At 42.9% G+C, this 12,887-nt stretch overlaps 1 protein-coding gene across 2 annotated transcripts in view; it reads right to left on the bottom strand.

The window, feature by feature from the left end:
• Positions 1–7,661: 7,661 nt before the first annotated feature.
• The window catches only part of EGLN3 (egl-9 family hypoxia inducible factor 3), a 45,861-nt gene continuing 40,635 nt past the window's right edge, over positions 7,662–12,887 (bottom strand). For both annotated transcript variants that reach the window (XM_083509706.1, XM_083509707.1), the window contains exon 5: positions 7,662–11,403. In XM_083509706.1, the coding sequence (XP_083365832.1) occupies positions 11,366–11,403 (38 nt within the window). In that variant the 3' untranslated portion in view covers positions 7,662–11,365. The remainder of the gene's footprint in view (positions 11,404–12,887) is intronic.

The following is a 12,887-nucleotide window of genomic DNA, read 5'->3' as shown; positions in this document are numbered from 1 at the left end:
AGTCAGAAGTTTGAGCAGGAGCATTTCTCTAAAGCAGCTTTGCTCCTCTGTGTCTCTCCTCCTAAGCTGATATTGATCTCTATTCTCTTTGCCATCAACAGCAGCATAACTTGTGCTCCTAATTTAGGTCGTGTTTTAGCATTGCTGATGGCTTCATTTGTGAAACACTGCGTCAAATTACATAGTAGATGCCATGCATATGGTGTAGTGGGCCTAAGTCTGTGGAACTCCCTCCCAATTAAGATTAGATAAGCACCTTCCTTGCTGAACCACAGTGACTAAGACTGCCCTCTTTTGGCAGAGATTTTATGGTGGTGTTTCATGCTAGATACTTTATTGTTTTAGCATTTCATTTTCTGCATGGTTTGTTGTTCTGTACACGACTTAGAAATGCCAATGGGTGGACTTCTGAGAGGAAAGATTGAGTGTTTTCCTGCTCCGTGCTATATGGAACTGAATGATAACCAACTCTGGAAAGTAGTTTGTCAATATGTTTTAGACTATTACAATATTATTTTCTAGAACTGAGCTCTGCTCTGACCTTGAGTAGGTGTCAACTAAAGGAATGGCTCTTCTGGATGAAATCCAGAAGGGACCTGCAACTAATCAGAAACACCAAATTTTCCCCTTGGAATCCACTCTTGAGAACAGAACATCTTATAGCTAGTTATCTGACCAAACTCTCAGCAGCTTCCTTAAGAGATGCCTTAATTGAGCTGCATTTCCAAGTGATGCCCATTGAATGGCTGCTGCAATAGACACACTTTGTATTTGTGATCAACTTGAGGTGGAAGACATCACTCTTAATATGTTATCCTACCCCTTTATATAAGATTGTTTTCCAAAACCTTTGTTCACGCAAGCAAGCAGGTACACTCCAGCAGAAATGGTCCGGTTTCTTTTGAGTGACAATAATAGCTTTGTAACACCCAGAGTGGCCCTCTATGCACTGGCTTAAAAAAATAAATAAATCAGTAAAAAGGAGTTAGATAAAATCACTATAAATTGTTGTGTTGATTCAAAGGTTTAATTTGAAATCAAGCTAGTTTTGAGCTTGCTGGTGTCTCTGATAACCTTTCCCTTACACCATGAATGCTGGGTCATATTATGGATGCATGATCTGTGTTGTTTTACTGGTACTGTTGATGCAGGTTTGTCACGGTACTCGGCTAGAACAATATGTCACGGCTAAAATGGCCGCTGTTTCTTTAATGCGAATAAAGCTGGGTCAGCATGACTCAGCGGTCTGCACCAAGTTGTATATATAAGTGAGAAATGTTAGTTTGTGCTGAGGTTGGAGGTTGGGTTGGTTGGTTAGTTAGTGCTGGTGTATATAGTTATTCAGTCGTGTTTTGCACGAGGACTTTTAAGAATAAAACTCTGCAAGGATATTCTCGTGGACTCTTTTATGCAGACAAGGGTCCGAGGACCAGGCTGAAGAGCAAAGGGAGGTCAGAACCCTTTCCTTCTTCTTTTTTTTTGCTTTTTACAAACACTGACACAATAAACTTATATCAATTGATAGTCAGGTGGATGACGGGTGGGCAGGCCTGCCCTCCTGTCAGATTTGGCCCACAGGTGTGTGGGGAGATAAGCATCTAATTCCCCACCTATGGTTTAAGCAAACCACCTTCCAGCCAGATCTCATGCTTCATCCTTGGGTTATACAAACCACAGTTTCCCAGGTTCTGACATCACAGACAACTACTGTTAGTTTTAAAGCAAAAAGAGAAGCTTTAAATTTCCACCAAAGGAGGAGGGGAGGGAGTGAATGTGACTCTGAGGCTTGCTCGTAACCCGTTCTTGTAGTGGAAAACAATCTTTTCCCATTATATATAGATGCCTAAGCATCTAGCCGCATGTGTTGTGCTGATGTGCATAATGAAAACTTCTCAGCACATTGGGATGTGGCAGTTTGCCATGAGAAAGTGGCACTCCCTCCACTCCTGCAATTTCCCCTCTGATATTCACCTTCCTGCCTGCAGGTTTCCCAGTGCACACACAAATACTTTCCAGGTAGGAGCCATGTTGTGCTTGTTGCCTTTGCACACTCACTCACCCATAAGGTGTATGAAGCCCTAAGGCGCTGCTGCAGTTTCCTGGCTGGCAGTGCAATAGTTAAATCAAACGGTAGAAATAAGATGTTGGGCGGGAAGTAGGCGAGGAGAGACAAGAAAGCCAGAAAACCATTTATATTGACACTTGTTTTAAAACTAAGGACATAATTACCCTGTTGCAAGCCTGTGCTGCAGAGAAAGCATCTTGTTGGGAACTAATTAAAGAATTATCCAATGTTTAGCTTCTCATAGATAAAGCAGCATAAGCTTTGAAGCAGAAGTGTTTGCAGTGAGCTTTGGAAAACTCTCTAAAGACTGAGGAGCTTAAGTCAGTTAAGCCTTTCCCTTTGCCAATTAGACAGCTTTTGAACTGTCTTTAAAAAAATTATGATAGAAGCTGCTGGTGCCTCTGAAATGTGAGCAATTTACTTCTTAATCTCTATCCAGTGACACACTATAACATAATGCTATTGCCATGGAAAAACGGCATCAGGTGGATTGGGCAAGTCTGTACATATCACGTTTCAAGGCTGATTACATAAGGAAGTATTTGTTTATGCCTTGCATGCATTATTTTCTGCTTTCTTCCTTTGCTGTGCTATGCACGCATGTCAATGCTCCCCAGAAGCAACTTGCGCAGGATTTCACTGTTCCTTGTAAACTTGAAAGGCAGGGAAGGACGTGGCAAAAGAATAATAATGATGATGATGATGATGATGATGAAACAAATCAGAGGTGGCTTGTCTGTCAATATCTTGCTGGAGGGATTCAGTTGCATACCACCTCTTTACGTTTGTGCAATTAAAGCAGATTAAAGCCTTGGCACCACGCATTCATTAAACAAAACCACACCTGGACTTTTTGCAGTTAGGAAAGCGATGGGAAAATGCACTGAGAAGTGTGGGAAGAACAAAATGATTAAAGGTAAGAGTTTTAAACATGGCACATGCAGATCAGGATGGATGCTCATTGGTGTATCAGCTCCCTGCAAAGAAATCAGAGCAAATGCTCAATAAAGATGGCATAACCTAATCTCAGCATCTGCTTTGTGCAAGCAAATCAGGATGATTGTTCAGTGATAATTAATGCTCAGGGTGAGTCCAGAGACGAGTGTTCAAAACTAATTTTTCCGGTATGGAGTTAGTGGTTGGACTAGGAGCTGGGAGACCAGGCTTGAAGTCCCCCTTTGGCCATGAAGCTCATTGGCTGACCCCGGGCTGGTGACTTCCTCTCAGACTAACCTACCTCAAAAGGGCTGTTGTGGGGATTAAATGAGGAACAACACAACTGTGCACACCAGCTTGAGCTCCTTGGGGGGAAAGTTGGGATATAAATGCAACAAATCACCCTACCTTAATGTGGACAAGGTGGTGGAGGGCAAAAAGTTCAGGTTGGGGGGGGTTGTTCTCATGGCCTGATGGCATAGGATGCAGCAACCTTGCTTAGGTCTAGGTCTGGTTAGTGTCTGAATGGAAGATAACCTGGGAATTGCGGTCTTGAGCTCCATTGGCAAAAGGTGGGATATAAACGCAATGAATGAATGAATGAATGAATGTAATTGGAAGATCAGCGCAGGATTTATTCTTAGCACTGAATATTCAGCCTGCAAAAAGACCATGCCTAGAGAAAGCCTTTATGTTCCGTACTATTGTAGCCATCTCAGCCCTGCCTAGAAAACGTGGTTGTTGGGAAAGAAAACAGCTTTTGTGGTGGCAGCGTTTTTTACCATTAGCATTCCTCTCCGAAAACAGAGGAAGGGAAGTTCATCTTTCTGAAACGAATTCCCACAGGAGAGCATTCTTCTCTCTTGCTACACTGTGAAACTCCCACGCAGACGTTGGGGGGAGGGGAGAGAACCTTTTGATGCTGTCACATCCTTGGACCCTTTTATCTCAGTACTGCCTGGCAGCAATTCCTAAACAGAAGCAGTGGAGTTTCTTGCTCAACTTAACAGGTGAAACCCATTTCCCACAGAACTATTGGGCCGGTTCCAGGTCAGAGGGGACTCTGGGCTCAGTGCCTCATCCCCATATGTGTGGGTCTTGCTCAACTTACTTGGCAACAGGGCGTAACAAGTGGCAGCAAGAGAAAGCTCAGAGGTGGTTGCAGTGAGCAAGCTATTTGTTAACGCAGCACTTGTTCCCAACATAGCAATGATACATCAGGGGCACTGCGGGGTCATAAAAAGTTGGGATTTTCGCTGTTAGTTGGGTTTGTTTCTCAGCCATGTGGCTATCCTAAGCTAGTGGGTAGGCAGCCTTTTTAATCCCCTTTCCCCTCACCATGCCCCAAATTTGGCAATTGCTACATTGGGTGCATTGGGAAGAGAACAAAAAGACAGCTCGCTCACTCCTGAGATTGCACAGGCTAGCTCTCCTGCGTTTAACATGCATCACAAGGGGCTCCATGGGCCTACCAATGTAGGTCTCCTTCATTTGAGGGGAATTCCTGGTCTTATCGAGACCCCCCCCTTGAATCGGTACATGTGCAGGGTCCCATTTCATGTGGGTGTGGTGTTGTAGCTGGAGGGCTAGCCCCACACCCCCTAGGAATTTTCAGAGCCAAAGATCTCAAGAATAGAGTGGTTTGCTGATAAATCCCTTTTCCGAGGGAACTCTGGGAACTGTATCTCTGCAAGGGGAATAGAGGTCTCAGCACCCTTAACAAAGAATAGTTCCCATAATTATTCGGGGGAAGCCATGACTGCTAAAGTGGTATAACTGTGGGTGGTGTGTCTGTGGCCTAGCACCAGACCACAAGAGCAATATTTCAGTGGTTGTTGAAATGCTGCTTCAGCCTGGGCTAATCCTCTCCACAGGCTGAGGATCTCCATCCTTAATCGTGAGCCGCACGTCGGTCGTTCCAGATGCAACTTCTTGCCACCACAGCAGCTCTGAGACAAACCATTCGCTCTCTCATTTCTCATTCCCCTCCAGAGAAATCAGATTCCACTGTGTAAAGGCCCCTTGGCTGAGATCAAGGACCAAACTCTCTTATCTTTTAGCTGTAGTGGGAGGATTTACCGCTGTGGGAGTCCAGCAGAGGAATTGAATAAGATGTTGGCATTAACCAGGGTTGTCAGCATGAGAGAATTGCTGCACTGAGATCCTTAGTTTGGCTCCTATAGTATTTTTTTTATATAGTGCCTACCTTTTAAAAGAAGTCATGTTCGGTCTTTTCACAGAGTGTTTCTACAAGAGAGCAGTGAAAGGCATTCTTTCCTACAGCAGTGTGCAACTCAAGTCCGCCAGATGACCACTTTTATATATACTTTAAACTAACTCAGCAGGACCATAATTCTAGATCGAGCACAGAAGAGCTTTTCTGTCACTCTGTGTGCTCTTTTCAGTCTATTCTTTGTTGACCCTTTCCCCTCTTTGTGATCCAGGGGCAGAATATACCCTTCCTTCACAATGCAGCACCACAGGCTGCCATCTGACACCTCCCTTCCCCCCAACCCCCCAATTCTTCTCATTTTCCATCTGCACTCCATTACACTGTCTCCTCTCTCTGAACCCCACAGCACAGACTCTGTTCTTTCTATCCAGTTCCAACTTCTCTTTCTTTCCCTGCACCAGGGAGTAGCCTCTCTTTCACTGCGCTATGATACAGCTTTAAATAGTCAATTTCCAGAGCTCCCTGTTAAACCAATCTGGAAAGCATAGCTCTGTGAGGGGAATAGGGGTCTCCCAACAAGGTTCAGTGTATCCTTAACAAACTATGACTCCCAGGATTCCTTGGGAGAAGGTGTGGCTATTTTAAGTAGGCATGAATGTAACCTCTTTTTTTTAGCTATCCAAAGTGCTCCATATAAAAACTGGAGAGTTGCTGTTGCCTGCCATAGCCAACACTGAACTAGATGGGCCAATCAGCTGAAGCAGTACTGTATAAGGCGAGTACTATGTTCCTGTATACACAGGGCTGGCCAGCCCATGAGGCAATGTGAGGTGACCACCTTGGGCGTCAGGATCCGCAGGGGCAGCAGATCTGGCCTCCAAGAAATACATTGCCTACTGCTGCCACCAACTCATTGGAGGCCAGTTCTGTTGTCTTCTCTGCAGCCTTTAGGGGGAAGCACCAGAAAAGAGGTATGAAGCCACAATTTACTACTGTGATGTTTGTCATACAAACAGGCAAGACAAGACAACCTAAAAGCAAGTTAAGGTGTGGAGCTGCCCCAAAGCTTAGATGCTTACATGGAAAATGCCCAACCTGGTTTAAAACTTGTGTGGATGGGAAATGGTAATCAATATTGAAAAGCACAGAGGACTTCCCTGAGCATATTCAGAACTTCTTAATCTGACACTTAATACTGAGGAAGTGCAAATATTTACAGTGGGGAGTGTTTTGCTTCAGAACAGTCTCTAGTCGATCTCTTGCAATCATTGCTAAATACAGGAGATGCACAGAAAAGTGTAGGCACCCCCCCCCCCGATTTGCACACGGTGATTACAGAAATTGCAGCAACCGCAGGAGTGCATCCAAGGAAATTTGTTGTTGTGAGGGTGCAAGCCTATTGTCCCAGGGAGGATATCCTGGGGGCCCTGGATTTTTGTAGATCTCCTCTTTGTGGGCAGAGCAGATCCGTCTGTGGAGATTTCCTTATTGCGCTGTGCCTCCACCCTCAGTGCTTTGACAGTGAATGGCAAAAAGGTGGCATTCTGTGGGCAAATTGCAAAAGGCTTTGAATCTGCTAGCTCCAAAGCCCTGCTATGCCTCCAAAATGAAACCAGAAGGCTAGGAGGAATTTGCTGGCCTTATTGATGACATGCATATTTACTTTTCCAACAGACCATTTGGAAGGAAAACCTTTTCCCCAATCTTCTTCTCTACTGGGGTGAGTGAGGCAAGGCCTTGGATTCAGTAGTTCCACTGCCTCATCTACCCTTTTGGATTGTACTGCCCATAAATCAATGGTTCAAGGGATAGCTCAGTCAGTGGAGCACGAGACTCTTAATCCAAGGGTCATGGGTTTGAGCCTCATGTTGGGTGACAGATTCCTGCATTGCGGGTGGTTGGACTAGAACAGGCTTCCTCAACCTCGGCCCTCCAGATGTTTTGAGACTACAATTCCCATCATCCCTGATCACTGGTCCTGCTAGCTAGGGATCATGGGAGTTGTAGGCCAAAAGTATCTAGAGGGGCGAGGTTGAAGAAGCCTGGACTAGAATGATCCTCATAGTTCCCTCCAATCCTACAAGTCTGTGATTCTGTGAAGTGGAGTTTGTATTTTTATTTTTGAACAGAGGAGACGTGTAGTTGAATTGCAGAATGGAAGGAGCCAGAGCCTGATAATGTGTTGGAAAGAATAATGGCAAGATGGGACCAGCGGCAGACCTTGGGGTCTCAAATTCCAGCGGCACCCTGTGCAACATTAAAAACTGGCACACACACACACACACACACACACACTGGCCTCTCGCCTTCCATTCTACATCATTGTTGCAGCCCCCTATTGACTCAGCACCCAAGTCCAGCCACAACGATTCATTATAGACTTCACACGCTTTTAAAATCTGCAGCATTATAAACCAAGGTATGCTCCCAGCTTTTCAGTAGAAAATAAGAATATATGGAAATGAATTATTGAGTCAGTACAGAGTATGATGGTATGACCCAGTGTTTATTGACTCCTGAAACACTTTTTTCCACATTTTTCTTTTTAAATTAACATGAACACAAAATGTGGGGAGAACAGCAAAATACCACAGAATGTTTCAGTAATCGGCCCACCTGCCAGCAACGATGACCAGCATGTAGCCTGGCAAAAGGTATGTCCAAAATGCACTCCCAGAGTTTGTTGGGGAGTGAGTCACAGGTGTAAAAAGCGAAAACCAGAGAGAGAGAGATATTTGCCAGCAAATGGATACAATTTTCATGCAAGCAAAATTAGAAATCAATTATTATGAAAATACCAAAAATTACCTAATCAGTGGGTATGGAACAAAACATTCGTACGAGATGCAAATTAAAGACTACAATTTCTGGACTCTCCACCCCACTCCCCTGAAGTTGCTACCTCGTAGGAGCAAAGGAAACACTGGAGGAATATGAGATTACCACAAGTCTTTCGGCACAGGAAGTCTACAAATGGGCATCCAGGTTTAAAATACAAATAGCCTACTCATAGGAATAGTTCTTTTGTTTTTTAAGAAAGTTGGCATTTTTGCCCAATGTTTATTCCACAGCAAACACAATTGCTTTGAACAGCAACTTTGCCTGGTGTGTTTGATGTGCAAAGGAAACAGATTTGGAAAGGTAATTATTGGGCTGCATGCTTTTAATTGAGTCAACCATTAGACTAATCAATGAAGGCTGCAATCCTGTGCTCTTAATGGTGCACACACCATGTATTCATATAGGGAGTATTATGCTGTAACTCCACGCAATGCTGAATTTCAGTATTTGACCTCAGGTAAGAGCATCTGAGGTGAAACTCAAACGTCTAGTAATCATACTTCATTATTACTAAAGGCACTGGTATTATTTCACACCCCTTCCAGTTCCCGTGTCCAATTGGCGCCGTTTGGTTGAGATACCAGCAGTGAATATTTCACTCATATAAAACTCAACCATCAATACTTTTTAGCCTGATCCGATTATTTCATTGATCTGCTGCCACCATTTCTTAATAGACCACTTAGACTGTTTGCTGAAACAGAATTCAGAACCATTCAAAACAGTTCACCCATTTTTGTAATAATCTGAACAGTATCCAAAATTTTGCATAAATATAACATCACTAAAACATTCAAATACTTTACCACACTTACAACCATAGTTCTGAGTATTCCTGCATTTTCAAGTTTTTAGATGCTTAGGAGTTAAGAAAGATGAGCACGCAGGCTGTTACTTATCTATGAGTGGTGAGGACAATACGATAATCTTTATTGTCATTGTCCCATACAGAATAACGAAACTGACAGTAGCTTTATAAAAGTGTGTGGTAATATAGTTCTTTTTCAACTGATGTGAGCTATTTATGTTATCTGTGAGGGGGGAGGTTTTATCACTCACTAGCACAGATGGGATGAATCAGCTTCTATGCTTTATCTATTGAAGTCTAATTTGAGCTGATCAATTCTTTCTGAAATTAAGCAGGCTCTTTGTGTTGAAGTCACACAGCAATCCCACCAAAATGCGTAAAACCATCTTGATCACACAGGAACCTGAGGACATGGAATCGTTCAGAAGCATCTTAAAATTCAGACTTCAAATATGGCAGCAAGAGAGTCCTTTTTTCCCTTAAAGAAACAACTGTTAATTTGCTACAAAACATATTGCCTTTACATGCTGTGTTGTTAAGTGGCTTAATATTTATCACACACACACAGGTATGTGCTAAGACTAAGCAATGCTTAAATATTAGTCTTGTTCATGGGCTTTAGTTCTGGGAGAGCATTGTGCTTGTCTGGGAATATGATAATGGTCATTCCTTATTTAAATGTATAAAGAGTAATAGCGCAAAATGAAACCACTGAAGAAAATGTTGGTCTGTATGAACAAGTAAAAAGCAAACTGCCTGTGTCAATTAAGTTTGTGGAAATATATGGAACACGGAAGAAAATATATACATATGGAAGAACAAAGCAAGGTTCACATCATTGCTATAGGTATCAATGAAATGAGTGAATTTATACTCATGTGTTGTTTGTGTTACATACTTTGGTGAAAACAATACGATTTTGAGGGAAATAACCATTGTATTGCTCCCATTCTACGCATGATCTATGGTAAGTGCTGAATGTCTAGGTTTCTGCTACAGAGAATAAAAAAAGTTTACTTTTCTCTCTCCTTTAAAAAAGTGAAACTAGGGTAAGAAAACTTGTGCTTGGCAATTACTAATCCTGTCTCAGCACAATTCATGGCTCAAATGCAGGAAGGAAATATTGTCCTGCAGTAATGTAAAACCTGGGACCAAGTAATTTCTCCCCACACAAATCACAACATACCCTGAAATAAAAATACACAAACATCTGACCTGCAGTGGGGATATGACTTGGCACCACAGAGAACCTTAGTCCAAAACGTTTTTACAGCATGTCTGCCTGCAAGGTAACGTGCTATGATATTGCGTAGGTACAGACAGTATCGTACGTCCCATCTAACACTTTTTGCTGGCACAACAAATTTTAGGATTGAGCTGTAAAGGTTGAAGTATTGAACACACTTCCTCATAGACTCACAAACAACAGAGATTAGGTTTGAGATTCAATTGTACAATCCGAGCTCCATTAATGTCAGAGGAGAAATTAAATCAGAGATGTAAAGTGACTCAGGATGGCATTCTGTATCTGACCACAGCTATCCTGCCATGCAACTGCCGGGTCAAAAGAAACAGACAGAGTTACATTTCTATCATTCAAATTGTGGCAGTTGGAAGATCAGTTTTAAAAGAATAAAAATAAAGCTTGACTAGGTGAATTCTTGGCATATATATGCATTCAGTTTATCATCAACTTTTTTTTTTATTTAAAAAAGGTTTACAAATTTGGGTAGGAGTTGGATGCTTCGTAAAATGTGTATAGACAGATCATTCATACTTCAGAAAAAGAAGAGGAAAAAAGGGAAACAGTGGACAGCTGCTCAACTGCTTCCACCTCTGTCCTGGGGCTCTAAAAGGCAGAGCAATGGAACGCTGCTGCTGCTGCTTGGCTTTAGCAACATGAACAAAATCCAGGCAATTTTATGGGAAGTGGGAGGCTTATCCTTTTAGGGAGGGATTAACAATATAGGCTGGTGAAGCCAATAGCCTGTGCAGCAAAGTGACAAGGCGGCCCATCAAAGGCCCCACGTTGAACATAATGAAGTTGGCTCCTGACAGACGTGTACTGTAGTTCCGTTTTGCATCCCTGATTGCTTCTGTTGCTGCCCATCTGCAGTCTGCCAGAGAGGGATCCTTCCCATTGAACTAGAAAAACGTACATAAAGTGCAAATCAAGACTCAGGTTTCCCCAACAGTTTCGAATGCTTAGGATCTTTATTACCAGTATTGCCAACTTGGTCTTGTCATTAGCACCAGGCTCGGTGATATTCTTCACTTTCTAAAAAACAACACCTGGTGGCATTCTTCACTTAAAAGGCAGGTAGAAAACAGGGGTGCTTTATGCCAAATGGATGTGGTAGGAAGCTGCCAGGAGTACCATCACTGTAATATGCAAATGCTAGACAGTGCCCAAAAAATTAGTGCATTTCTGCAAGAAGAGAGTCCAGTAATCACCGGAAACAGACCACATCTTTGGATCTTATTGCTTGCGAAACAGTCCCGTAATCATCATTAAAAGGAATTACGTTGGGTATCCCTCTGTTCAGTCTTCGTTGAGAACTGCTTCTGTCTTCCCAGCATCTACAATGGAAGATCAAATATATGATTAAATGCCAGAATACATGTTGCAGGCAGGCCAACACAGTACTTATACTGAATATCTGAGTTTATATATATTTTATATAGAGAGAGAAAACGGCAACATTCTTACTGTTCGGGGTTTTTAGTAGCAGGAATCCGAACCCAGATTTTTGTGGTCTTAACTACACCACCACATGCTTGAAAACCAAACCCTGGTCTTACTGCTTATCACAACTGTATTATTTTTTTAAAAGATCTCTCAAATGCTAAATCAGCAATGAGAACTCAAGAAATCCAAGTAGGCTGAAACTGAATGTTTTGGGGAACGTATGGTTGCCACCTCTCTGCATCTCTTTCCTACCTTCACAGCAAATGTTTCATTCTAAGATGATTTGTGATGTGATGTCATTGTGGTTCAAATTTTCCCACCCACCCTCCATGTCATTGGCACAATGAGATCACATCATCCAGAACAGCAGCAGCAGCTACGCTTTCCTTATCTTGGTCTGGTTCCCACATCATATCAAGCCATATTTTAAAACAAACTATGGTTTAAAGCAGGGGTCAGCAAACTTTTTCAGCAGGGGGCCAGTCCACTGTCCCTCAGATCTTGTGGGGGCTGGACTATATATATTTTTTGGGAGGGGGGAATGAACGAATTCCTATGCCCCACAAATAACCCAGAGATGCATTAAAAACACCAGGCAGGCCCCACAAATAACTCAGAGGTGCATTTTAAATAAAAGGGCACATTCTACTCATGTAAAAACAAGCCGATTCCTGGACTATCCACGGGCCGGATTTAGAAGGCGATTGGGCCAGGTTCGGCCCCTGGGCATTAGTTTGCCCACCCATGGTTTAAAGTTAAAGAGTGGCATCCTGGTGCACCTTGCTCAAACCTACCAGAGTCATTCCCTCCTGCTTCTGCCTTGCTAGAGAGGAAACAAACCAGAGTTTGGTTGATGTCATCTGAACTTGGCTCCTGGGTTGTTTTCTCCAAACAAACCACAAGTGGTAACCAATGTTTCTTGTCTTTCCACTCATGGTTTGTTTGGAGGAAACAAACCAGCAGCCCCCAGTTCAGGGAACATGACAAGCCAAACTCTGTGTGGTCTAGCTGTGGCAGCAGGAGTAAGGCATGAGCCAGATGCTGCTTGCTCACACTAAACCATAGTTTGTTCTAAACTATGAACTGGTGTGAAGTGTGAACTGGGCCATTACATATTTTGGAGCTCACTTATAAAGAACTGATATTATCTGATTTAAAGTCCAGTGGCCAATCAAGGGAAAGGCAGGCACCGTCAAAGATTGTGAGCAAACTGCTCATTCTGAAGATGCAACAGTTTCAGAGACGCTTCTGCATGGGGGATAAATACTCTGACTGCATTGCCCAAATTGTGGAATGCAGACAGGCTGCTGCAATCTATACAGTACATCTTCTGGCAGAAACCTATTTTCACATATGAATTGAATTCCTGGATCAG

The sequence above is a fragment of the Podarcis liolepis genome, assembly GCF_965112155.1.
Source record: "Podarcis liolepis genome assembly, chromosome: 1".
NCBI classification, from domain to species: domain Eukaryota; kingdom Metazoa; phylum Chordata; class Lepidosauria; order Squamata; family Lacertidae; genus Podarcis; species Podarcis liolepis.
Note: the sequence above shows the minus strand (reverse complement) of the source record. Positions and strands in the feature narration are given on the sequence as shown.